Here is a 26,541-nt window from a genome sequence, read left to right as displayed (position 1 = left end):
TCCTGAGCTCTGAAAGTTTATTTATAAACTTTCATGCAATCAATTACCTTAGCTAACCTTCAGACACTCTAGAAGTTGTGACTAATTTCTCATTTTGGACCATTATTTTTATTTAATCATACTAACATTTAGGAGATATCAGAATTTAACATAAGGACCTAATCATATTCCATTACTTTACATATCTGTAGTTGAGAATCCAGTTGTAGAAATCATTCAAAGAAAGTAATTAAAAGATTAGGTTGATTTATCTTTCTACATATATACAAACTACAAATGAGCATGAGAGCCTGATATTTAAGTGAAGATTACTTACAAACAATGTTTGAAAATTTGTAGTATAAAGTTACTGATATTAAAAAATTCAAGACCATTGAACAAGAAAAATGCAATTTAACTTAGTAAGATGAAAGTTTGAATTTACTCCTTTAAAAAGATTCTCTTAGTGAAACTTTAAAGGGCACATTGGCATTAAAGCTTTCTACTCATAACTTGTACATGAAATAAGCAGTTACTTATGAGTTTCATGTAGTTCCTCTCTTCAAAGGTTCTCTGAACTATATTGCTGAGACTAGTGTAATTCATGTCTTCACTTTGCAGCACCAGTCTGGCATTATTAATTAACATTAAATGTGTATACAGAAATGAGCCAGTCATTTTACTCCTAGATATATTCAGAACTAATGCAATGTACTTATGCATCAAGAGACCAGCAGGTCTTCTGATCATTTATTTGCAACAACACAATGCAAAATAGAAGCAAAGCAGGAAAATACCTATGCTATTCTTCACAATGACAAGATTGCAATGGAAAGCAAATCATTGTATCCATTGTAACAACCATGTGAAGAAAGCCACAGATGGAGATGCACACTGAATGACTGGTGTTTGAAACTGGGATGGTAAGAGGCAAACTGAAAGCTCCTGCTTGTATATACATATTTACACTGTAAAATTGTGCATTATAAAAAGCCGTTGGATTGAAGGATAACAGGAAGGCTTCGGAATGCTTAGGAGGGTTCTAGTGCTTAGACTCGGCAGTGGCATAAGTTTTTTCTTTACAATTACTCATCATATTTATTGCTTTGTATATTTTTCATCATGGACATTTTACTTCAAAGAGATATTTTAAAATAATATCAGTTATCACTCAAGATAAGTAGCAAGGATTTACTCCAAAACTATGAAATACATTGCTATACTGTCTAAAAAGAAGTGATTACATCAAAATGAAGCTTTTTATCAGAGTACGAAACTAAATGCCATGAGGGAAAGAATGCAAAATAAATAAATAAATTCTTCATTAAAAAAAGGTTCTACATTGATACCAGTTGTGGACTTGAGATGCAAATTTGTCTAAAGCCCATGATACACAAATAATTTAAAGCCCTCAATAAATTAATGAGTGGAATACAAGAAATGAGAAAATAGGAGGTATTCAAATTTAGAGGTTTGGTCAGGAAATTTTTACCCTGAGAAAATGCACCAATATTTATCAGTTATTGACAATACTGTGCCATAAGGTTGAGATTTTCCTCGTCCCCTCTCTTGGCAGACTAACTCAGCTCTTAATGTGAAGTATGGATGGAGAGTGATTGTCTGGTGCTCAGAATGAATATAAAGAATAAAGCATGGGTTTGCACTTAATGTTACTGTTGCTCTAACTCTAGGAAAGCTGCTTACATTTGCAATATTACTAGCTCCTTCTTCCCTTATTTACAGACTATGTATAATAATAGTAACTTTTACATATAGATATACATAAGCACAGACACATATATGAGGAAACAACAATATTAAGAACTGCTCATTGTTATCCGTCAGATGTTCCTCTGAAGTGTGGCTTTCCAGCTAAACTTATCAAAGTTCACACAAAGGTATCTTCTAAAGACTATTAACTTCTTTTAGCTTGAGCAAGAGCCTAGGGAAGATCATTCATCAATAATGATTTTCCACTGTATATCGTTTTCCTCAATGTTCTGCTGAATGAACAAAATTTGAAATAGAACCATATGTTGAAAGTTAAAATGCTTATAAGGAAAAAAAGAAAAATATGAGGAAATCTTTCTGGTTAACAATTAGAGTCATATGAGTGAAAGAAATACAGATTTCCAGGATAGTTTGTATTTCAGGTACACCAATAAAACAATAAATGTATTAAACAAATGCCCTGATCATTCTGTATTTATTTGTTATATCTGGCAAGCCAGAATATATGGAAGACTCTTTGCATTGTAAATGATGCACAGTGTTCAAAAATGCACACTCTTAGTAACCAGGATATATCTTAAGGAGTTGATCCATAAGGACTCAACATGTTATATTTTACAATTTTACAGTTTCTGAGAAATTCATACAATAGCATCACAACTATATTATGCAAACCCTCCCTCACCCCTTCAACTTCTCTCATATCCCCTACTCATAAATTCATGGTTTGTTCTTTGCTTATTAGTATGATATATGAAAATATACCTATATATAAATACCTGCAAACATACATACAAACATCATACATGTAGCTCACTGAATCCATTTAGCTTTGATTTAAAGTACACATTGCCAGGGCCAGTCACTTGTGATTAGACAGTCTATGTAAGAGCCCCTCCCTGGGAAGGACTAATTCTCACTCTCTCTCAATAGTCATTGGGGTGGGACCTTGTGAACTATTCCTCTTCCACATTGTCATTTCAATTTGTATTATCATTACTCCGATCTTATTCTGGCTTTCCTATTGCCTGAAAATAGAGATAAGTTTATAAGGTAACTTTGCAGAACATTTGTATATATACCACCTTAATATTAATGTCAAAGGAATTTTCATCTAATTTGAAGTCCCAAAATAAATTCTCAGGACTTAGATGAGTACAAAAGATGATGTTTGAGGAAAAATGGCCAGTAAATGCATTTTTTTATTTGGTGCTTTGTTAATTATTGTTTTTCATAAGTAAAAGTTAGTCTCCTTGATATCATTATAAAATATTGACATACAGCTTCTTCTTATTGAAGAAACTGCTTCTAATTTGGTATTTTATGATGAATTACTGGTAATAAGACAAAAATCAAGATCAAAAGGCATAAACGCGTACAAGATTAAAAATCTATCATACTGTTTCAGAAATGCCTTGGAAATCCTCTAGATAGCTTTGATTATGACATAATTAAATTCAGCATGTGAGTGGCATAACAGAATTCTAAGAATTCATCAATAATTATTCAAACTTGAAAGAGAAATTTGAAAACTAAAGGCTATAGATAAGACAAAATATCAAACGTCTTATTTTAAGAGGCAAGAATCATTACAAGTTCTGTTCAATATTTAGTAGTCAATGGGTAAACAAGAGAAGATAAGGTCTGTAGGATCAATACCTGTAGGATCTTGAAAATAAGCTCTTGTTAATAATTAACTGTCAGTAACAATATCACAAGGAAAAAAAGACACCCCAATGTAAACACAGGAAATCAAGAAATTTGACTTTGCAAAAAAAAAATAATCTTAAAGGTTTGGGACCTTGGTTTATGTATGAAGAGGAAAAGAAGAAATTAAACTATCAGCAGAAGATATCTATGAGAACTATGATGCAAGTAAGAGACCTTCAGTCAGTCAGCTTTCCCTACCTGTTCCCCTATTAGCCATCACCACCAACCACACTTCCCCATACTCAGACCACTTGGAACTCTGAGCAAACTTGAGGAAGGGAATTGCAGAGCCTGTTATCCTCCTAGTCCATAAAGCCATCTCACCCAAAGCTATAAACCGGACCACATGTGTCTGGATTCTGAACCCTACTTGAGAAAGACTTCAAACATCATTCACCTTTGCCCTACCTAACCTACCTATAAGCCACAAGCCTTCTCTGTTTAGCTGGCCCTCCTTGATGTCTGAATCAGAATTTGCAATCAGAATTTAAGGAATTCTATCTCAGAACAGCTCTCCTGCCCCCTCCTACTTTCAGCCACTTGACCAACCACTCAAAATGTTTTCTGCTGGAGGAAAGAATTAGTAGAGAGATTGATTGTGAAAGGCATGAATAAAGAATACAGCTTTGATTTTCAAAAGTTAATTGACACCCTGTCCCTCCAAAGAAAAATCTATAGGCTTTATTTACGCTATCGTTTATACAAAGTATGTGAGAAAAAGATATGGGCTAAAAAAAAAATGAGAAATAGCCAAATCCTCAGAGTGTTAGTATATATAAACTGAGCTCACCCTGGATGAGTATTCACATTGACTGTGGTGGTTTGCATGAGAATGGTCTTCAAAGACTAATATGTTTGAAACTTCATCTCCAGTTGGTAGAATGGTTATGTGGTATGGCATTGATGACCTTGTTGAAGGAGTTGTGTAACTAGGGTGAGGGGGAGGGCAATAGGATTGTAGCCTTCAAAATCCCAGACCTTTCTTGGTTTTCTTACTGCCTTTTGCTTGTGGAATAAGACATAAGCTCTCAAGCCACTGCTGCAGCATCCATCATGCCTGCCTGCCTGCCTGCCTGCCTCCTGCTGCCTGCCTGCTGCCTGCCTACTGCCTGCCCGCTCCCTGCCTGCTGCCTGCCTGCTGCCTGCCTGCCTGTTTGCCTGCCTGCCTGCTGCCTGCCTGCTGTCTGCCTGCTGCTTGCCTGCTGTCTGCCTGCTGCCTGCCTGCCTGCTGCCTGCCTGCCTGCCTGTCTGCCTGTCTGCCTGTCTGCCTGCCTGTCTGCCTGCCTACCTGCCTGCCTGCCTGCCTGCCTGCCTGCCTGCCTGCCTGCCTGCAACCAAACTCCTAGCTAGGATAATTATGAGCTCTAAACTACTTGAAAATGTTAAAACCTCTTTTACACTTCTTTGGTCATGGTATCATGTAACAGCAATGCAAAAGTAACTAAGACAGAAGTTTGTAACAGAGTGGACCAGTGCTCTGACAGACATGATCATGCTGATTATGAGGAATAGGAAGTATTTGGGAACTTTAGACCAGAGATGATGACTGGGCACTCTGAGCAGGGCTTCATGAGCCAGCCTATATACTAGGATGTAATAGGATCTAGTAGATTGTTGATGAGAGCTATGTAGACAATGAAGGCCCAGTAAAAAGTTTCAGAGGAAACATCGTTAGCAACTGGACTAGATATTTGTGAAATCTGACAAATAATATTACATCCTTTTACAATTGTCTTAAGCATCTGCCTGAGACTAAGTTGAAATTTTTGGGGCTACTTTTCTCAGAAAGATTTGAAACCTGCCTAATATTGACATGACACATGATTTTTTTTTTTTTTTTTTTTTGCAAGGATCACCCTTATTCAAGTCTGCCCTGTAAGAAACAAAACAAAAACCAAACAAACACCACCACCACCAACAACAACAACAACAAAAAACCCAAGCAGGGTAGGAAGAAATGCAAAATGTATGTTTTGGGGTTGGCCATGGGGTGGAGTACCAGGAAATTTAATGTAGAGCCAAGGCTCCTGTTAAAGGAGATAAGGAGATAACTGACTTGCAATGGAATAAAGGTTGTGGTGTCTTCAGGGCCGGACCCCAGCCAGCTAATCCTGCAGTATGTAAAAACAAAATATCTGAGGAATTTCCTGTTCCTAAAAAGCAACAACAAATCAATGCTTATGCAAATATAATTCAAAGAAGGAGCCAGATTCCATCCCCAAAATGCAGCCAAGCACAGCAATGATTGCCACGTTTGTTTCTGGCCTGAGACTCAGGAAGTCTACAGAAGTAAGGGGGTTGGACAATAGTTCTCTGTTAAAAGAGCAGCTAAGGAGAGCAGGGTGGCAGGAGAATCCCTTCATGAAGGCCCTGAGAGGTCATTGCATGTAGCTGTAAATATAAAGTATAGATTGTGGTAAAAACCTCAAGATGTTAGAGGTTCCAGAGCTGTGGGAAATCAGCCAAGGAGAGCAACAGACAAAGAATGGAACCAACCTGTGAGGGAAACGTGTAGCAGTCAGCAAAGTGAGAAGGACAGAACCATCTCAGCTCTAGTAACATTAGACAAAGAGCTACAGGATTTGGATGTTGTCCTGCTAGGATTTGTTCTGCTTTGGGTCCAGTATTTCCTCACTATTCCCCCAAGTCCTTCCTTTTGGAATCGGAATGGATATTCTTTCCCATTCTGTGTTGAAACTATGTAATTTTATTTTGACTGCACAGATGATTACAATTATGAGATTATTTTGAGTCTCTGAAGAGACTTAGGCTTTGAACTTTTCAAGTGTGTTGCTTTGTGACTGTGAAAGTTATGGAAATTTGTGGAGTTGAAGTAAAACTAAATGCATTTTGCATTTTGATACAGACAGAAGCCTAAGGACTTACAATTCTGAGGGACTTGAATATGGTGGTTTGAATTATTAACGCCCCCCATAGGCTATTTGATTACTTACTCCCAAGTTGTTTGAAATGTTTTGGAAGACTAGGAGCTATAGTACTATTGAAAGATGGTCATTGGGGATAGGATTTGAGGAAGCAAAACCAATGCCACACCTAGTTAGCGCACTCTACCTCTAACTTGTGCATCAAAATTTAAACTCTCATAACCTGTTCTGCCTGCCTCCATGCTGCCATGTTCCACACCACGGCCGCTTTAAACCATAATTCTGCAGTAATCTCACCCTTCTGTGACTTGTCTTTGTCAATAAATCTTATCAGAGCACTATAAAAGTAGTTAACACATGAATATCTGAGTAAATTGTCAGTTATTAGCAGAGCTTTCACAAATGAATTCTTAAACTGTGATTGGGTTGAGATAATTTCTCTCTGTCTTTCTGTCTTCTGTCTGTCTCTCTGTCATAAACAGCTAAATACAGAAACACAGACACACATATGTTGCTTACTGTATATACTGGTTAGTTTTTAGGTAACCTCAACTAAGAAAATGGTAATACTGTGCTGTAGAATATTTCTATAATAAATAGTCGATGGGGTAGGGTCCAGCCCACTCTGGGTGGGGGGACCACCTCTAAGATAATGATCCTGGATTCTAAGAAAGCAGATTGAGCAAGGCATGAAAATCAAGGCACTAAGTAGCCTTGGCCTCTGCATCAGCTCCTGCCTCCATGTTTAGGTCCTACAATGGGCTTCTTCACTCTGGAAAGTCTACAAACCCAATAGCTGCTTCTGTGTCCACAGGATTGGATGGTGTTCAACTTAGTGATGAAGAGAGGCTTTCTAGAGAGGTGTAGGTTTTGTATTTATGTCAGATGTCAAATGAAACTAGATAATGATATCAGAGAAGGATTCCCGTAGCAAGTAGTAGGGTGAATGCTGTCTCAAATAATGATCAAAAATAGGCAGTCAAAATAATAGCCTCCTTTCCCTAGGATCTTTATTTCTTTTTTTTTTAATTGACAGAAACATGCTTTTTATTATTATTTTATTATTATTATTAATAATTTTTCTTTTTTATACTCCAGATTTTTCCCCTGCAGTCTACACTCTGACTGTTCCACATACTATACACCTTCCCTGCCACTCTGTCTACAAAAGGATGTCCCCAGCCACCCCTCACACCACCAGACCTCTAAACTCCCTGGGGCCTCCAGTCTCTTGCGTCTTCTCTGACTGAACCCAGACCTAGCAGTCCTCTGCTGTGTATGTGTTGGGGACCTTAAGTCAGCTGGTATATGCTGCCTGTTTGGTAATCCAGTGTCTGAGAGATCTTCAGAGTCCAGGTTAATTGAGACTGCTGGTCCTCCTACTGGGTCTCCCACCTCCACAGCTTCTTCCAGCTTTTTGTTAATTTAAGTACAGGGGTCAACAGCTTCTGTTCATTGTCTGGGTGCAAATATCTGCATCTGACTCTTTCAGCTGCTTGTTGGGTCTTGCTTGAGGGCTGTCAGGATAGGTCTCTTTTGGTGAGGACTCTGTAGCCTCAGTATGTGTCAGACCTTGGAGCCTCCCCTTGAGCTGGATCCCACTTTGGACTTGTTGCTGGACCTTCTTTTCTTCAGGTTCTTCTCCATTTCCATCCCTGCACTTCTTTCAGACAGGAACAATTATGGGTCAGAATTTTGACTGTGGGATGGCAACCCCATACCTCACTTGATGCCCTGTCTTTCTGCTGGAGGTGGGCTCTACAAGTTCCGTCTCCCCACTATAGGGCATTTCATCTAGGGTCGCTGATCTCTTTCTATGTGGACAGCCATTTGAAAGACACAGCCCTCTAAAGGAGGATATTCCTCTTCAACTCATCTTTTCAGAAAATACCCTTATAGACTTGTGCAGTTGGTTATGGATCTAATCCTGTGGACAATGAGGATTAACCATCATTGCTACCAGCATCTGCAGAGCTGCAGGGAATAAATACAGCGCAATCGTGAAATGTCTTATATTATCCAGATAAGGAGAATGAACCTGTGAGACAGTTACATACTAGACTCAGAAATTGTTTCATTTCATGGAAACTCAAACACTTATCTTCTCATAGCTTTCCTACTTTGTTTATTTCCTTTACTTTTTCTTCACCAAAAATCAATGCAAAAAACAAAACAAAAAAAAAAAAAACAAAACAAAAACAAAACAGAAAAAGAAAAAAGCAGCCATGAGTAAAACAAAGGTGAGTCGTGAGATTTTTCTGGAACTTTATCGCAGCATGGCCACTGGTCACCAAGCCCACAACATTGGAAATAACAAAGTTGTATGTTTTCAGAAGTCAGTTTTCTGAAATTTCATTGGAAATAAATTATACAAAATAGTAACAAAAGCTCAGCCTTTTTATTATATGCGAACTGTAAATTTCATAGAGTATTGTAATTTTTATTTACAATAAGAAAAAGACTAGAGTGTCAAGTACTTCTTTTTTTATTAGATATTTTCTTTATTTACATTTCAAATGTTATCACCTTTCTGGTTTCCCCTCTAAAAACAGCCTATCCCATCCACCCCTCCCCCCTGCTCACCTACCCACCCACTCTTGCTTCCCTGTCCTGGCATTCCCCTCTACTGGGCATCCAGCCTTCTCAGGGCCAAGGGACTCTCCACTTGATGTCCAATAAAGCCATCCTCTGCTACATATGTAGCTGGAGCCATGGTACTTCTAAAATACAAAAAAAAGAAAAAAGAAAGAAAAGAAAAAGAAAAAGAAAAAGAAAAGAAAAAGAAAGAAAATCTCCTTCATTTCAATATTGAAAATAGATGAGGACTTTTTTCTTCAAATGCTAATGACTTGATCTGTGACAAAAAATAATCTATTATACAGATTTAATTTTCATTTCACTACATTTTATCCCATGAAAATTTCTATCTTGTCTTTAATTAAACATGATTTGCACAAATTGAGGTCAGTTTTCATTTAGACTGCTAGCAGTGTTAATCACAGTGCAAATAGCCTTCATCAATGAAAGAGCTACATCACACTAACACAGAAGCGTTTCTGTGTAATTGGTGTCTGCTCTTTAATCCTGCATATTACTGGAAAGGACACATGGGATGATTTGCTAAATTTTCTATTGTGTTAAGTATATAATTCATTTACATGTTTTTATGAATTTAGATTTAATATATTTTATGTTTAAGAAGCCAAGTGTATACTTACTTAATGAAAAGATCCTTTGTTTCTGTAGTTGGAATATGTCTTTAAAACATTTCAGGTTCAACCTTTTCAACTCTACTTTTTCTTATTTCATTGTAAACTCTGGATAAGGGTGTTGACTTGCCTATGAAGAATCAAGTAGCTTTAATTATAACTTGTTTTGTTAATTGTTTTCAATGGGAACTGAGGTACCAATAGTTGAAAGATTTAAAAGATTAGTGGTATCTTTGATTCACATGCAGATATTGAAAACAGTATTTCGTGTGCACACATGTGCAAGACTCTATGAAACAAAGAGAGCAGTGTGTATTCATCAATACTAACATAGAAAATACCTGGTTATTCTCATATTGTTGGTGATGAAAATCTCATTGTTCTAAAAATTAAAGCAGCAACAACGTTGTAGGGTATTTGAAACTTAAAATGCTAATATTTAGTGTCTTCTACTCAAAAATGAAATTCCATATTACAGTTATTAACACCACACCTTAAATCAGTCCCTGTACTGTCGTTCTCTTCTGTTCTCAAGGCCATAGGTGAATGGCTTCATTAGACTTTCTGGAAGTGTAAGTGGAAACTGTCTTGCATTGTTCCAATACTGCAGTACTAAACCGCAAGCTTGAGTTAGGTCAGATGGCATCCAGTGGTCCTTGTAATCTGTTCCCTGTCTTGTTTCATTAGACCCAGTATATGCATACTACCTCCCAATATGAAAGGCTGTGTGCATGAACACAATTTTACTCCTCCTGCTAGAAACTACCATCTATACCTTATCCTCATTTGTATTGATGAAGCTGTCCCCTCAAATCCAAAATCAGACTGTATTTTTTAATTTGGTCTTCTTCAGACAGAAGTGCTCAGTTTATTCTATATCTCCGTAAATAAAAAAGACAATATTTGTATCTTATGCCATAAAAAACCAAACGATTCGGTCTTAGTAATCAAGCTTTAATTTATCAGCTACTGATATATGCTCATTGAGGAGAGATTTTGGTATATATGATGCAGAGAAAAACATGTCATGAATGAAATTTTTAATAAAAGGAATGATACAGTAATTCACATTATTCACATTAAAATAATTTGAAATTGTGATTGGACAAAAAGCTTAGAATTTCACATGATTCCAAAAGATACAGCATGGTGAAGAGTTGGTTCAGTGATTCAGAGTGTTGATCTTTCAGAGACTGTAACAAACACTCTTCTCAGCCCCCACATCAGCAGCAGGCACACAACTGCCTGTAACTCCAGGAAATCCAATACCTTCCTGTAATTGACATTCACACAATTCACACAGGCATGCATACACATGCATAAATGAACATGCACACACACACACACACACACACACACACACACAAATACACATGAAGAAAATGTAAAACAAGTCGTTAAAATTCACTATAATGTTCTCTGTTGCCCAAAATTATCATGGAGCTGAGCATAATTCGCTGAATGGCTTCCATTTTGCATGGTTTTCCATCATTTGTAATGATGATAGAGCAAAGGTATGTCCCTTTAGTCACCCTAACTTTAGAAACTCATGAACGAGATTAGGAAATGATCATGATTTACATTTATTATATTTTACATGTAATGAGCTTTAGCTATTAACTCTAATTTGCTTCTCATCAAAGGCAACCTATTTAGAAACTAAAACCTCTCTGTCAGTTGGAATTTTAATGAATTAAGATGAAATGAGACAGTGTTAATTGGCAGTTACTGCTGCAGGATAGATTTGAGATCTTGTAACAGAAGCCAATTCATCTCTCCACCAGGGTTAATTTGTTTGATTTAATTCTAAGAATGCACCAAATATTTCCCCAAACTACTCATCTTTATTTTCAGAATTGGGAAATGGTTTGGGTCTGTTGGTCTTTTATATATGTATGGATTCTCATTTCTATTTGAAATTCATTTAACTTGTTTTTAAAAATAAATTGCTGGCTTATGGAGCATTTGTGTTACTGAAATGTATACACATAAAGGAATAGCACTCTTCAGATATTCTATTTACGATACCTGTATTTTCTAACATCTGATTATTTGTATCAATAAACAATCTTCCTTTCTTTGTTTTTTTTTTCCTCAGATATAAATGAATGTGAAGCTGAGCCTTGCAGGAATGGTGGAATCTGCACAGACCTTGTTGCTAACTACTCCTGTGAATGCCCAGGAGAATTTATGGGACGAAACTGTCAATATAGTAAGTGATAATATGTAAAAACCTATACACACACCTGATCTTAGTTGTGAAGCCTGCATTTAGAGTGGAGTATGGAACCAAGTCATTATCATCTGCTATGAGAGTGTGTGACTGATTGTAGTGGGTCATTGCGCATGTGTTCTTGCGGTAATGTATGCTCCCTGGAGGTGCTATTCAGTGCACAGGTATGAAGATACCTGCACTGTGGCAGCAGCTCACACCCAGGCTCAGTTTTTACTGCTCACTTTTCACATTTCTGTACACATATCACTTAAACATGTGCCAAGAAAAGGAGATGGTTTGGATTGAGCAGCTAATGGGAGCAAATAGCTTCAATCAGGATTAACATGTGAGGATAGAGCAGAACACAGCCTTGCTGGCACCTACACAAGCAAACTCTGGCTCCTTGGGACCTGTGACAGTAGATTTCTGAGGTGATGGGTACAATGGTGGGATAACCATTTACTCAAAATGTTAATAAGGAGGAAGAAATTCCTCTGCAATGGTTTGTTTTTAATTAAAGGTATAAAGAAGAGTCATAGGATTATACTTACTGGACTAGGGCCTAAGTTAAGCAATGTTAACACTGATGGCAGCATTTTGTAATTTCTGGGCATTAAGGAAACCTTATAAATACTGATTTTACATATATTATGCCATCTGTGTAAAACAATAATTAAATGCAAACGCATAGCAAAGATACAGATTGATATTCAGATACAGAAAGCAATGCTGATATTTGATAGGGTTGTCCCCAGTTATCAAAGTGAAAGTGGCAGTATCGAGGCCGCTGGCTTCATAGTTAGGAATTTCCTTTAACTGAGCCTTCTCTCTATAACAAGGTTCCTGCAAATGAACATATAGTATAACTGCATGGTCCTCCCTCTGTCCTGCAATGGATTTGTATAAATAAGTTGAAATAAGAAAGATAACGGGGAACATGTGTCTCCTTTTCAGCTATGTCTGCAGAGGCATGCCTTGATTATCTTACATTATTTACTCAGCATTCATTTCAAATAAAGTATCAGGCATATTTGAATGCTGTGATTGAACGTCTACCACTATAACATAGCCTGAAACCGTAAATACAATTATTTTGAGTACTGAGGACATGGTTGAGTGGTGCAGTGGGAAGTCCTGATTTGATCCTTGTCATTGAAGAACTAGTCTTGTTTCCTATTGCTTAGACTGACAGATTTTGCGAAGTCTAATTTAAAAAAAAAAATCAAACAAAATTACAACAAAAGAACCCATATCTTAAATTCCCCTTGTTTTCCCTCATTTTTAAATATAACTTTCCTTTTTAAACTTTATCTTGAAGATTTGCCAATGCAATTAAATGAAGCACTTGAATCATTAGTGACATAGCACATTTAAAATGTAAAAATATTTATTCATTTTAGTAAAACAAAATCAAGATATTTAAGCACAGAGTTAATAAATATAAAAATAAATATATGAATTATTCATCACAAATTATGGCTCAGTTAGTATAGCTGTAATGAATTTTTGCTTAATTAGAAATTAATTTATGCCTAATGTTAATTTTTCATGATTTGATGCACAAATATGAGGTTGTCATCTTGCAAAGCACTTTTTTTAAGTTTGAGTAAAATTATAATTATTTCAAATATTGAGGATGAGCTATTTGGTGGGCATGATAGATCATGTTTTTAAACCTAAAATATAGAAAGTAAATACAGAAAGGTTTTGAAAAATTCAAGGTTATCGAATCTACACAGTAAATTCCAGGCATCTCAGGATTATATAGCAAGATCCTTCTTATCACCACCCTGTCCCCCCCCACACACATTAAAAAGCAACATTCCACAATAGACACAAAATGCCTATCAGGTGTTAAAATTGTCTAATAATTTCCAGTATATTATTAGCAATTGTTTACTAGCTACATTTATAGGTAGGATACAGCAAAATAGATATTTTCAAGCTAGATTTTTGTACAACACACTTGCTTTAATGTGTATTACTTATTGAGTGTAACATTTAATTAATTAAAGTTCAGCATTGCTTATTTCTACTGAAATTACCTCATATTGACATGAATATTATTTATTGACATTAATATTATTATATTAGTTCCTCTAATATTTATTACATATAACAAAAATCCCTGTAATTAAAGTCTTTGTGTAGATTCCCTTGGTTATTTCCAATGACATTCTCAGGAGCCGAAAATGGTATTTTCATATAGAACCAGGAAAAAAAATAAGGTTCTGCAATGACAAGCCCATTATTATGAGAACAGATTGGTTTCGTCATGCATGTTTAACTGGATGTGATACTTAGCTCAGGATAATGCAATGCAAACAGAGAACATATTAGTTAACTAACCTAAAAATAACTAGACTTGTTTTCATCTGTTAAGTTTATTTTCTTCTCACAGCAACTGTATACATTTCCCTCTTGAGTGTTTAAATGAGACATGATTAAATTTCAGGAATGACACTCAAATGCATTTTCGTCACTGACACTATTTGTAGAAATTAAAATAGTTACCCAGGGAGTTCTTATAAAGTTTAATTCCTGAACATGAATACTATGCTAAAGAAGAACTGACTCAGAGAAGTTGGGGAGGGGAAGGTATTAAAAACAAAGGCTAAATTCTTCCGTGGAAAATAAAGTGACATTTGAAATCTCAAGCTGATCTACTTTCAAATGAACGAAATATACAGATAATTCTATAGACCCTTACTCTAAAAGTTTTTCCTATGATTATAACAAAAGGTGATATGTGTGGAAGTATTTTGAACATTAAAAATTAGATTTTTCTACATTCATTTTTGAATAGTCATTAGCAGAACATTCACTAACAAATAAAGTAACATTTACTAATACTCAAAGAGATACAATATCTACTTTTTATATATACATGTGTGAATTTGTCTTTGTGTTTGTAGAGTGTATGAGCAGGCATATTTCTATCAACATAGACTCATCAGTAAAAAGTGCTCATTTTATAAATACATGGGCAATGTATGTTGCACCCTTAAAACTATATGGTTGCCTTTGTAAAGATGAATTTTAATGACAAACATTTTTGATAAACTATGTCTTTTTACCAGTGATAATATGATAATGTTGATTTCTATTTAGATGACATTCTGTCAAATGCTCTTCTTAGTAAAATAAAATGTCTTAATCCTCTTAGAGCTATTTGAAATGGGTTCTATATATTTCTAGTTCTCCTTTACTGAGAAAATAGAACTAGTGAGTTATTAAGTGATTTTCTTAGGAATGCGTGGATAGTAAACTATTGTTTGGCTTGAATCCCAGCTAGCTGCAGATGCATAACCTACAGTCCTACATATGTCCTGCCAATGGTGGAAGAACAAAATGAGTGTCACACCACATACTTTTATGCAATTGCATTTGAAAAATAGCTATAACTAGTGATGTCAATACTGGAGGAAAGAACACAGGCTTTGCATTGAAATAGAGCTGAAATTAAAACTTCACTTCTGTTCCTAACTAGGAACAAGTTAATTGTTCCACTTGCACCTCAGAATCTTCATCTATAAATGAATTTCTACTGATAGACATTATATTATTAGCATATATAAAATATATTTATAATATAGAGCAATAATAAATACCTGAAACTATCAGATTTTCTTAGTTATTAAAAATTACAATAGTAATGAACCCTTGGGTACCTTTATATATTTATGTTATACATTTATTTAATTTAAATATTTATTACTTCCTCAAACACCTCACCTCTGTTTAATAACTGAGTATATTTAATTGAGAACAATGCTTATAGAAGTCAATGATAACGCCTCAGCGGACATAATTTTAAGGAGTATAAGATAAGAAAATCTTGAGGCATCTTCATGTTTACAAGAATGAATACTTGTAACCCAACTGAAGTCCCTGTAGAAGGCATCACTTGCCACCTTTTCTCTTCATTCTTCTTTAAAATACGATGTAAACATATTTTCTAAACACTAAACCAGTAATTTTTCTTTGGGTTTTTGTGTTTGTGGTTATTAAAGCTATCATTTTTCCCTTATTTAATTGCCTAACAAATGACACGCCAAAGCAGTATATATGGAGTTAACAGTGTGGTACGTTCTTACATGTTAAAAATGAATATGTATTTTGGCCTATAATACATAACTCTTAAGAAATTCATCAGTGAAAGAACACAGAGTAACAGACAAGGCCATGTAATCTCAGGCATATGTTAAGCATAAATGGTTGAGCTCGGGGCTGGAGAAATGGCTCCGAAGTTAAGAGCACTGACTGTGCTTCCAGAGGTCCTGAGTTCAATTCCCACATGGTGGCTCACAACCATCTGTAATTGGCTCTGATACTCTCTTCTGGTGTGTCTTAAGACAGCTACAGTGTCCTCCTCATATATATTAAATAAAAAATAAAATCTATAAAGAAAGGCTGAGCTGTGGAAATAGAGAATAATATAGGTGAGGAGACCATGTTGTGTGAAGGCTAGAGAAAGATAACAAGGTATAGATATAAACACAAAGATCTGAAGAGTAATTAGATATTAGAGTGACTAAAAATAGGAAGAATATCATATTTCAAACAAGATTTTAATGTTTTTATCTAGGAGAAATGGTAACTCTCTGAAGATATATGTTTAATTTGACTTAGACATCATACCATATATGTATGCATTAAACATCAGGCTGTATCTTATGAATATGTACTTTTTGCTTTTAATTTCCTATTTAATACAACTTTTAAAATAATTTTTTTAATTTTTTTATTCGATATAATTTATTTACATTTCAAATGATTTCCCTTTTCTAGCGCCCCCACTCCCTGAAAGCCCCGAAAGTCCCATAAGCCCCCTTCTCTTCCCCTGTCCTCCCACCCACCCCTTCCCACTTCCCTGTTCTGGTTTTGCCGAATACTGTTTCACTGAGTCTTTCCAGAACCAGGGGCCACTCCTCCTTTCTTCTTGTACCTCATTTGATGTGTGGATTATGTTTTGGGTATTCCAGTTTTCTAGGTTAATATCCACTTATTAGTGAGTGCATACCATGATTCACCTTTTGAGTCTGGGTTACCTCACTTAGTATGATATTCTAGAAACTTGTATTCTATAGTAGAGAAATATTGTATTATTTCTCTTTTGATTTTGGCTTATTTCACCAGATAACTCCATTCTCATCAATTTCCCTGCAAATAACATAAATTAATTCTTCCTTACGGCAGAATAAAAGTTCATTACATATATACTATCCAATAAACATACCATTTTCTCTATCCAGCTTTCTGTTGACAGGTAAATATATCAATTCTATAACTCAATGCTTGTGGACATTGCAAGGTGGATATACATATGGCCCTGTGGTACATTTACATATATACATTTCAAGTGTGTACCTAGGAGCAGTATGCATGGGTTATGTTATAGCCATGTCTTTACTAACCTGACGAACATCCATAGTGCCTACACCAGTTTGTATAGCCACCAATCCTGTGCATAAGATTTCTTTTCCTGTGAAACCTAATCATTTGTTGTCAATGCTTTACTTGATAACAATTACTATGGCTAAAATGAGCTGAAATATAGTAAAATTGGGAATACTTAGGAAGAAGAATGTTACCAAAGCAGGCAGAAATAAGAGAGGGTAATGGGTACTAAATATAATAAATGTGTAGGGCAAATTCTATAATAAGACCTTTTATGTGTGCAATTTTTATGTTAATAAATTGAATTGATACAAAGTAAAGGTATATTTTATATATGCATTTTGTATAAGATAGTTTTGTTTTAAAAAAATCAGTCCTGATTGGAAAGAAATTAGATGTAAATAAAAACAAACAAACTGACTATATTCAAGCATTACATTAAATAAACTAGTGACAAATGTTTCCTGGACGATTCTTGGCACACCTATATTGATATGAGTTTTATAACATTTGCGAATAAGTTAATTTGTTCTGCAATTACATCAAGCTACCTTCTTTCTAGAGAGAATGAATCAGGGAAAATAGTCAGAATGAAATCAGTCTTGACTGTCATGCATTGCACAGATTAATGGTGTGAAAATAATAATATAGAATCTGATAATAAAACTGACAGACAGTAAAAGCTATAACAAAGGCATCAGAGAAGAATTTACATGAGACCAAAGAAAAGGAGATTTTAGGTAAGAAAAGTAAAAGGGAGGACAGTGGAAATGAGAAGTTAATAAAAAAAGACATACACAAAAACCATGCCTCAGCACTGTCATCGTGATTATGCAACTAAAGGGAAATGAGTGCTTTTTCGGTGCCACAAGATGCTGCATGGATACAGGAAGCTTTTTAAAAAACAATTGGTTTTTTTTTTTTATTTCATTGAAACTCCATTCTTTCTACTTCAACTCTATCAAGAGCTTGGCCCATACTTCCATTAACAGGCATAGGAGATCCCTTTGAGAGGCCAATGAGTGCAGTGGCCAGGGTTCACATCGGCTGGGCTTGCAGAAATTTGCAGAATAAGGAACATGTGATCAACAAGCTCCTGTTCCATGGGGAGCAATGACCTATAGAAGACCTATAGAAGTGGAAATTTACAAAAGTGAAATCAAGATAAAGAAAAGACGAGGTGTCTTTGATGTGGTCATCTAAGAGGGCTATAAGGCCAGTATATTCCAAGACATAGTCCTGTGTACAGCGTCAGGCTCAGCACCGTCAGGACTTCACCAAGGTTCCCGTAAGACATGTTCTCTAATAAATCTCACATCCTATAAAACGTATTGTTTTAAGGAGAAGAACTAATGCCTGTCCTTTTCTTTGAGAATCTGGAATTTTATGGTAGCAGTAGAGTGTAATGTATCCACAATATGCCCTGATAATATGCAATCAAGAAACTTCATTTGGAGTCATCATGATTATGACTGGTAATATTTCACATTAAAAAACTATCTTACATACTAATCTTTTGTGACTCTTAGGGAGGTAAAATGTAAAATTTATATTTTGAAATATAAATATATTATAACTATAACAAAGGTTAAGAAGAAATGGAGTAGTAATAATTCACAATTAATACCAGTTTTATTCCTGTCATGTTACATAAACTTGCAAGATTATTAAATACTTATTTTTGTCTTTGTAAGCATCATCTAATTTAATTTAGGATTACTCTATTTTGCTTGAAATATTAATATAAGGATTAATCCAGAACTCCATTAACATAGTAGAAAGACCATTAATCTCAGGATGGCTACTTTTGTGAACATAAGAAAAGATTATCTGTTATGGAGTGTATGTAATTTTTTCTCAGAATTAATCTTTACATAAATTAAATAAAAAGTACAATTTTATATCATGAATCTACACATATATTACTTTTTAATTTTCACGTATTTGAAATTTTGCAGCAGTTAAGAAAAAAGCAAAAACTTGACAAACAGGGTACTGTGAGAGTGCATTGATAGTCCTTGAAGCAAGAAAGGACTCCAGCATCCCTGCAAGGTGAGGTCTCTGCAATAAACACACACAGAAATGACCTGAGGGCAACACTCAGTTGGATCTGCAATGCTGACACTTAAGTTCCATCTTCAATCAGATGCCTCTGGGTTTGAGTTTCCATGTTACTCCCACAGATTTTCGCAGACAATCAGACTTTAAAAGCTACCTGCTGTTCCTTAAAATGATAAGGAAGTAAAAAAGAAATAAATATCAGACACTTGCTTGCCTAGACTTTCTAGGACTCATAAAATACCTCTAAAAAATTAAATTATATTTTTATTTCTTCCTAGCTTGCAAATAATGAAACACTATACTTTAACTTTAAATTTTAATATATGGCAATATTCCTGTACTATTTTATTGTATATATCTTGAAATTATATGTTAGCCTTTTATTTATACTCTAAGCTAAATTATACTCTCATGTTTCCCAAGTCAAAGAGAGACATATGAGGTACATAGAGATGAGGAGTTTGTGAACAACCTAAATGAATTTAGTGCTCATGAAATGTATAGCTTGGGTGAATCAAGTATATATGTATGTATGTATATATATATATATATATGTGTGTGTGTGTGTATAATATATATGTGTGTATAATATACATAATATATAATCTATCTATATACAATAATATATATTATATAGTCTACTTTTCTCTGAATAAAATATGAATTATTTCATTTATTTTTGGTCTCTCAGCATGAGAATGTATTGCCGAACTTAAAGCATATGAAAGTGAAAAATATTACACAAGAAAAATACTTATAAAGAAGTTATTACAGGTCTAGAAGCCTGGGACATGATTAAATATGATTTGTTTGTCATTAATTAGCCACCAAACATTGACATTGCACATTATGCTCTATTCAGTGACAGCACATTTTTAGACACATAGAACAAAAGTAGGTCGTGATGAATAATGTGGACTTGATTCATAATGAAAAATTATACCCAAACCCAAAATGATTTCCTATGTTGTCTCAACTATCAGCAGCAGATATTCCTGCCTTTTTCAGATGAGGAAAGGAAATAGATTGTTGCCAGTCTTTCTCGATAACTACAATAACCCAAATTATAGCATTATTTCTTGAGTTCTCAAAGGTTTCAAACAGTTGCAATAAATTTTGCCTGCAACCTGGAGCCAAATTTGGCAATTACAGACACAGCATGCAGGATTCCTAACCAAGGTTTTCAGTGGTTCAATAAGCTTCGAAGGGAGTATATTCAGCAGTATGTAACACAAAGCGCAAAGGCAAGTGGGCAGCTCTGAACACAGGGCATGTGCTCTCTTTATCTGCTTGAGAGATATACAGACACAATAGGCTTCTTTCTGCCTGGGTGTGTGGACTTTGCCAGTGTAATTAGAACAGCTGAAGGAAGGAGGGCTGCTAGTTATTGTGGGGTAGGTAGTTGCTCAGAGATCCTTAGGTGATAAAACTCAGATATGAAGACCAGAGCACACTGTTTGGATAAGGAACACCCTTTCAAATGGGAAAGATGTCTTTCCTTCACACTCAAATTAATTCAAGTCTTTGTCCTATAGCAGATCCCTAAAAAGGTCACTACACCTCATGTGCAGTACACTTTGGGGATATATTAACCGAGTGGAAATCGAGCATATGCAAAAAAGTAAAATGAAGTAAAAATAAGACCTAACAACTACGTTTGCTAGTGATTGAACTGTTATCTAACAATAAATGCCTGTTGGAAATATGGAGGGTTTTTTTTTTGCTTTTTTTTAATAAGTCATTTTGTTTATTTACATTTCAAATGATAACCTCCTTCCTGGTTTCCCCTCCTCAAGCCCCTCATCCCACCCCACCTCCCCTTTGCCTCTTTGAGGGTGCTCCTCCACCCACTCACCCCTCTAGCATCCTCCTATGGAGGGGCACCAAGCCTACACAGGATCAAGAGTGTCCCCTCCCTCCCACTGATGCCAGACAAGACTATCCTCTGCTACATATGTATCTGGAGCCATGGGTCCTTCCATGTACACTCTTTGGTTGGTGGTTTAGTCCCTGGGAGCTCTAGGTGGTCCAATTAGCTGATATTATACTTCCTATGGGGTTGCAATCCCCTTCAGTCCCTTCAGTCCTTCCCCGAGCTTTTCCTTTGGTGTTCCTGTGCTCAGTCTGATGGTTGGCGGTATCTGCATCTGTATTGGTCAGATGCTGGTAGAACTTCTCAGAGAACAGTCATATCATGTTCCTGTCAGCAAGCCCTTCTTGGCATCAGCAATAGTGTCGGGGGTTGTTGTTTGCAGATGGGATGGACCGCTAAGTGGGGCGGTCTCTGGATGGCATTTCCTTTAGCTTCTGCTCCATTTTCCCCCTGCATTTCCTTTAGACAGGAACAATTCTGGGTTAAAAATTTTGAGATGGGTGGGTGGCCCCATCTCTCAACTGGGGACTCTGCCTACTTACTGGAGGTATAAATATGTTTTTATTTGTTTACTTACTTGGAAGTTTGAAATAGTAAAATTGTAAATTATATATTTGTGTTAATATATTTGATAGTCATATATTATATTAATAATCTATAAAATAATATATTAATGATTATATCCTAATAGTGAAATAATTATCGCCATACTTCTATAATCATGATCATTAAAATTGAGCTATTAATAAAAATAATGGAAAACTGAGATTAGACAGCATTGCCATGAGAGGAAGTGGCAAGTGTTCAGTACATGAGATTACTAATGATTAAGTATAAAGATGGGTTTTATCTGAAAGTGTGTGTGCGCGTGTGTGTGTGTGTGTGTGCGCACGCATGTGTGTATGTGTGCGCGCGTGTGTGTGTGTGCGTGTGTGTGTGTGTGTGTGCGTGCGCACGCATGTGTGTGTGTGTGTGCGCGCGTGTATGTGTGTGTGCGTGTGTGTGTGTGCGCACGCATGTGTGTGTGTGCGCGTGTGTGTGTGTGTGCGCGTGTGTGTGTGTGTGTGTGCGCACGCGCGCGCGTGTGTGTGTGTGTGTGTGTGTGTGTGTGTGTGTGTTTAACCATAATCTGAAGCTCTCATTGCAGCACTTAGGAGGTAGAAACAGGAAGCTCAGTAGGTCATGGCTACCATTGCTTGTATATACATCATGGGTTCAAGGCCATCTTGAGCAAATGACATCCTGTTTCAAAAACTGAAAATCAAAACAAAATAATAATCAGAAAAATGAAAGAAGAATTAACTAACAAGAACAAGAAAAATAATGTTTACAGAAGAGTTGGACAATAAAATAGAGCTTAAGAGAAGAATGTTTTCATCCAAGATCAAGCCATTAATGACCCTTTAGTGACTGTAGTGTACGGCAGAGAAGAACTCGGGATAGAAGACTGTGCAGGTGTTAGTAAGAAATAATAACCGCAGAGAACTTCTCAGGTTAAGGGACATGCTACTTTGAGCATATCTTAAACTCTAAAGAGCCATTAAAGCAGCTAAGGTCTTAAAAATAAATTTCATAATAGTCACCTGAATTGCTTTATCTCGTCAATAATACACTTTCTTTTTAGAACTCTACAGGAACAGACACATAAAATATCCAACGTAAAAGTAAATTGAACTTGAGGAGTATGATTCTATAAAAAGAATAAAGCCAGCACAAAGTCAGTAAGTGCAATTCTAAACTTAAAGAAAAACTGGAGCAGGGCAGAAAATAAACTATTCTGACAAGAAAAATGGAAAGAACAGAGTCTTATAAGGAAACCTATAAATACACAGCACTATTATCTAAGCACCAAACACCAAGAATGGAAAACACAGCTCTCAACTCAGAAAAATCCTGAAATTCATTTTACCTTCTCTCTCCGATAGTCAAGCAGACCAAAATTTGGTGATATCTATTAAATGACTATTATCTATAAGTACCACTTCATATTTATTTACCAAATAGTAACTTAATAATGCCACCTCATTTTCTAATAGAATTATCCCCATATACTAGTATAATTAATAGTGATTTTATTTTTCAAATTTTTTTTTAATTTTTGAAATTATAATATAACAGCATTGCTCCCTGTCCTTTCTTCCCTCCAAATCCTCCTGCATAACCCTCCCCCTCTCCTACAAATGCATGGTTATTTTTATTCACTAATTTGTTATTGTATGTGTCTGCCTTTGTGTGTGTGTGTGTGTGTGTGTGTATGTGTGTGTTTGTGTGTGTGTGTGTGTGTGTGTGTGTATGTGCCTGTGTGTAACTTTATCCCTTAATATAACCTGTTGCTGTGTGACAGAACTTAGGAAGATGCAACACAGTCTACTCCCTTCAGATAGGGATCCCATAACAAACAAAAAAATCTAACATAGTGAACGAAAGAGTTTTATTAGGGTTACTTATAGAAATATGGGTGAGGATTTACTTACAAGTGCAGAAATGACTCAAAGGCAGCTACATCATCTTGGCCATCCCTAGCACAAATGACAGTCGACAAAATCTGAGAAGTTAAAGCACACTGAATAGCTTATAGTCAGCTCAGCAAGTTAGAGTCTTTTCCAAGTAACTCAGTTTTTCTGGATCTCTTCCATTCTCTTCTTGTTTCTTCTAGGCAGCTAATCTATTCTCAGAAGTTCACTTTGAAACTCACCATGTTTGAATCATTTTGCATTATTTATTGCTCATTGTGACAGGGGGAGGCTTCATGAATCTGGAATTTCCTGAAGCTGTTGTGGTTGTTGACCTTGCTTAAGGAACAGGGTGGAATGTTTCAATATCCAAGAAAACTGTTACAGAAAGCATGGCCTGTCCATATACTGTTATGTGTTTGTTTTCAGAGCTGACCATTTGCACTGGTAAAGCAATTGGCTTGCTTTTCTCTGTGGAAGACTTCCTCTCTGGCTCCCATCTCTCCTTAGTCTTCTAAGGCTCTTCATGTGTGGTTGAGGTCTCATGGGCTTTTTCCTCTTCAGATTGTCATGTATATTGCTTCATACCAAGCACATATTTGAACAGTCATGTTGGCGACATTATATGGCTGTAGTTTTTGGTTTAACAGAACATAAGCACCATCATGCAAACATTCCTAACTATAATATTGGTCCCATTCTTTAAAATTCTTTCCACTAAAATTTTCATCCAGGCAAAGGAGTCTCAAATCCTAAGTGGATAAAGGTATGTGAAAATAATATTTAAATTGTTTAGAGATTCCCAATTAGATTTTAAATTATGTACATATCTTATTTTTTCTGTAAAATAAATTTCCAATCTAATGAATGTAAGAATGATCACTGAAGATATTAGAAGAATGTATGAGTTTGTTAGTAGCAGACATCACACACTTTTTGTTTCACATTATATGTGATTTAAATATCTATAAGTCTCAGCAATATTGTTTCCTAATATAAATTTTATCAAGCCAGTTATCTCTTTTAATAATGCTTTAGTAGATATTTATATATTATACATTTGAAAGTACTTTGATATTTACTTGTTGTCCCTTATATTTTATTCTATTGATTTAAAAGTATTGGTCTGAAAAATATCTATTAACAACACCAGCTAATCTATTTCATAGAAAGAACTTAAAACCCTGAGTTCATGGTCAATCTATAACCATATATGTATCCTCTATATGGTATGAATGAAGATTTTGGGTATAAAAACTCTCAGGATTTTTAATGATAGTCAGTTCATTCCTGCTTTTTCTACTGAGTTTTGTTCTCCTGCCCTAGGCATAAGTTACCCAAGTTAAAATAAAACAATAAGAAATTTATTAATTACATTTTTGTCATTTTGCTTACGAGTTTTATTAACAAAAGTAATCTTCATATCAACTCACAGAGTAGGATTAGGAAGCTATAACATATGAAGAGATATCATCTATTAACTCTAACCTGTTACTAAAATACAAATTGAAGCCTACTGAAGAATACCCTAAACATACTTTCACTGCCACCATTCCTGCCATGTCTGAATCTCTTCATCAATAATTAATATTGAGTTATTTGATTTCAAGTGTCTTTCACATAAATTCTGTATAGCAACATATGGCTATATGAATTAATGAAGAAGTGTCAGTGGTTCATAATCATTACTGCCAAGGACAAGCCTCAGCTTGGAGAGGGATTCTGAGGAAGGGGTGTGTTTGGGAGTGGCAAAAGAAATGACTGGAAATCAGTCATGATTACAAGCTGACAGCACAGCTCTGTACTCATCTCAAGACAGCCGTCCAGAGATTTTCAGACAGCTCAGTTCTTGCAGACCAAAGATAAGTCTTTTATTTGTCTATTAATTTAATCATTCACCCCAGGTTCCTCTTTTGATTATTCCACAAATCAGCAGGTCATGAATTTAGTCCCTTAATTCTCAGAAAAGAGAGCAAATACATTTTTTTTTAACATAGCAAGGAATTCTATGCTCTGCCTGCCTTTGTGAGCAGCACAGACAATAACTACATTGGTGGAATATGGCTCTGAGTCATCAATCCACCACATCTGGGCCTAAACTAGCTTTGTCCCAGGCTGACCTAGAACTCCAGAATCTACCTGCCTTTGTAAGGATAAGGAATAAACTTAGCTGGCTGGGATCTTGCCCTATGATCACCACTCCCCAAATCTCATTTTCTCCCTTTTAAATATTTTTCTAATAAGGTGGCTCATAGTGCACCTGCCTCTCTTCTTTTAGTACATGAAGCCCCTTGATATAATTCATATTACATCTATATATTTATAGTTTATATATGTAGTTTAGATATTATATTTTATTGAGCTCATGTTTTTAGAGATCTTTCCTACAGCCTTCTGGGCTGTTCTGAAGGTCACAACACACACCATTTTTGCTAAGGAACACCAGACACACCCTCATCTCCCAGACTTGTGTTATTTCTAATTATCATAGAATTATTAAACTTGGCAGGAAGAATATCTTTTAAAGAAGGGACAAAATGTAAATTGTGAACATTATTATACAAACAAGCCCCATGTCCTCAATAATTGTCAGCATTCATAAAAGAGACCACACTCTGCTAGCTCTGCTCCATGTTCCAGGAGTAGGAACAGTGTCCTACTGCCTCTTTCACATAGCAGAACTTGACATATCACCTCAGGAATAATAAATGTGGATCAGTTATTACCATGGTAGAGGAAGGGATCCATACCTGTAAATGTTTTTTAATGTTTATTTATTTTATTTTTTTGTGTGTGAATGATTAGCTGCATGTGTGCCATGTGCTTTGGAAGTTATTACAACAACTGGAGTTAGAGGTAGTTATAAACCAACATGTAAATGCTAGGAATTTAATAGGTCCACTACAACAATGCCCAGTACACTTAACCACTGAACTATCTCAAGTAGAATATGTAAATAACTTTTAGGTAATATTTTTTCAGTTTTATGTAATTAATTTAGGATTAAAGATAAAATGAAATATAG

General features: G+C 35.6%; 1 protein-coding gene across 2 annotated transcripts in view; it reads left to right on the top strand.

Moving 5' to 3' along the window:
• The window catches only part of Edil3 (EGF like repeats and discoidin domains 3), a 513,587-nt gene that overhangs the window by 279,673 nt on the left and 207,373 nt on the right, over positions 1-26,541 (top strand). For both annotated transcript variants that reach the window (XM_052159696.1, XM_052159695.1), the window contains one exon: positions 11,613-11,726. In XM_052159696.1, the coding sequence (XP_052015656.1) occupies positions 11,613-11,726 (114 nt within the window). The remainder of the gene's footprint in view (positions 1-11,612; positions 11,727-26,541) is intronic.

Source organism: Apodemus sylvaticus, chromosome 16 (genome assembly GCF_947179515.1).
Source record: "Apodemus sylvaticus chromosome 16, mApoSyl1.1, whole genome shotgun sequence".
Classification (NCBI taxonomy): Eukaryota; Metazoa; Chordata; class Mammalia; order Rodentia; family Muridae; genus Apodemus; species Apodemus sylvaticus.
Note: the sequence above shows the minus strand (reverse complement) of the source record. Positions and strands in the feature narration are given on the sequence as shown.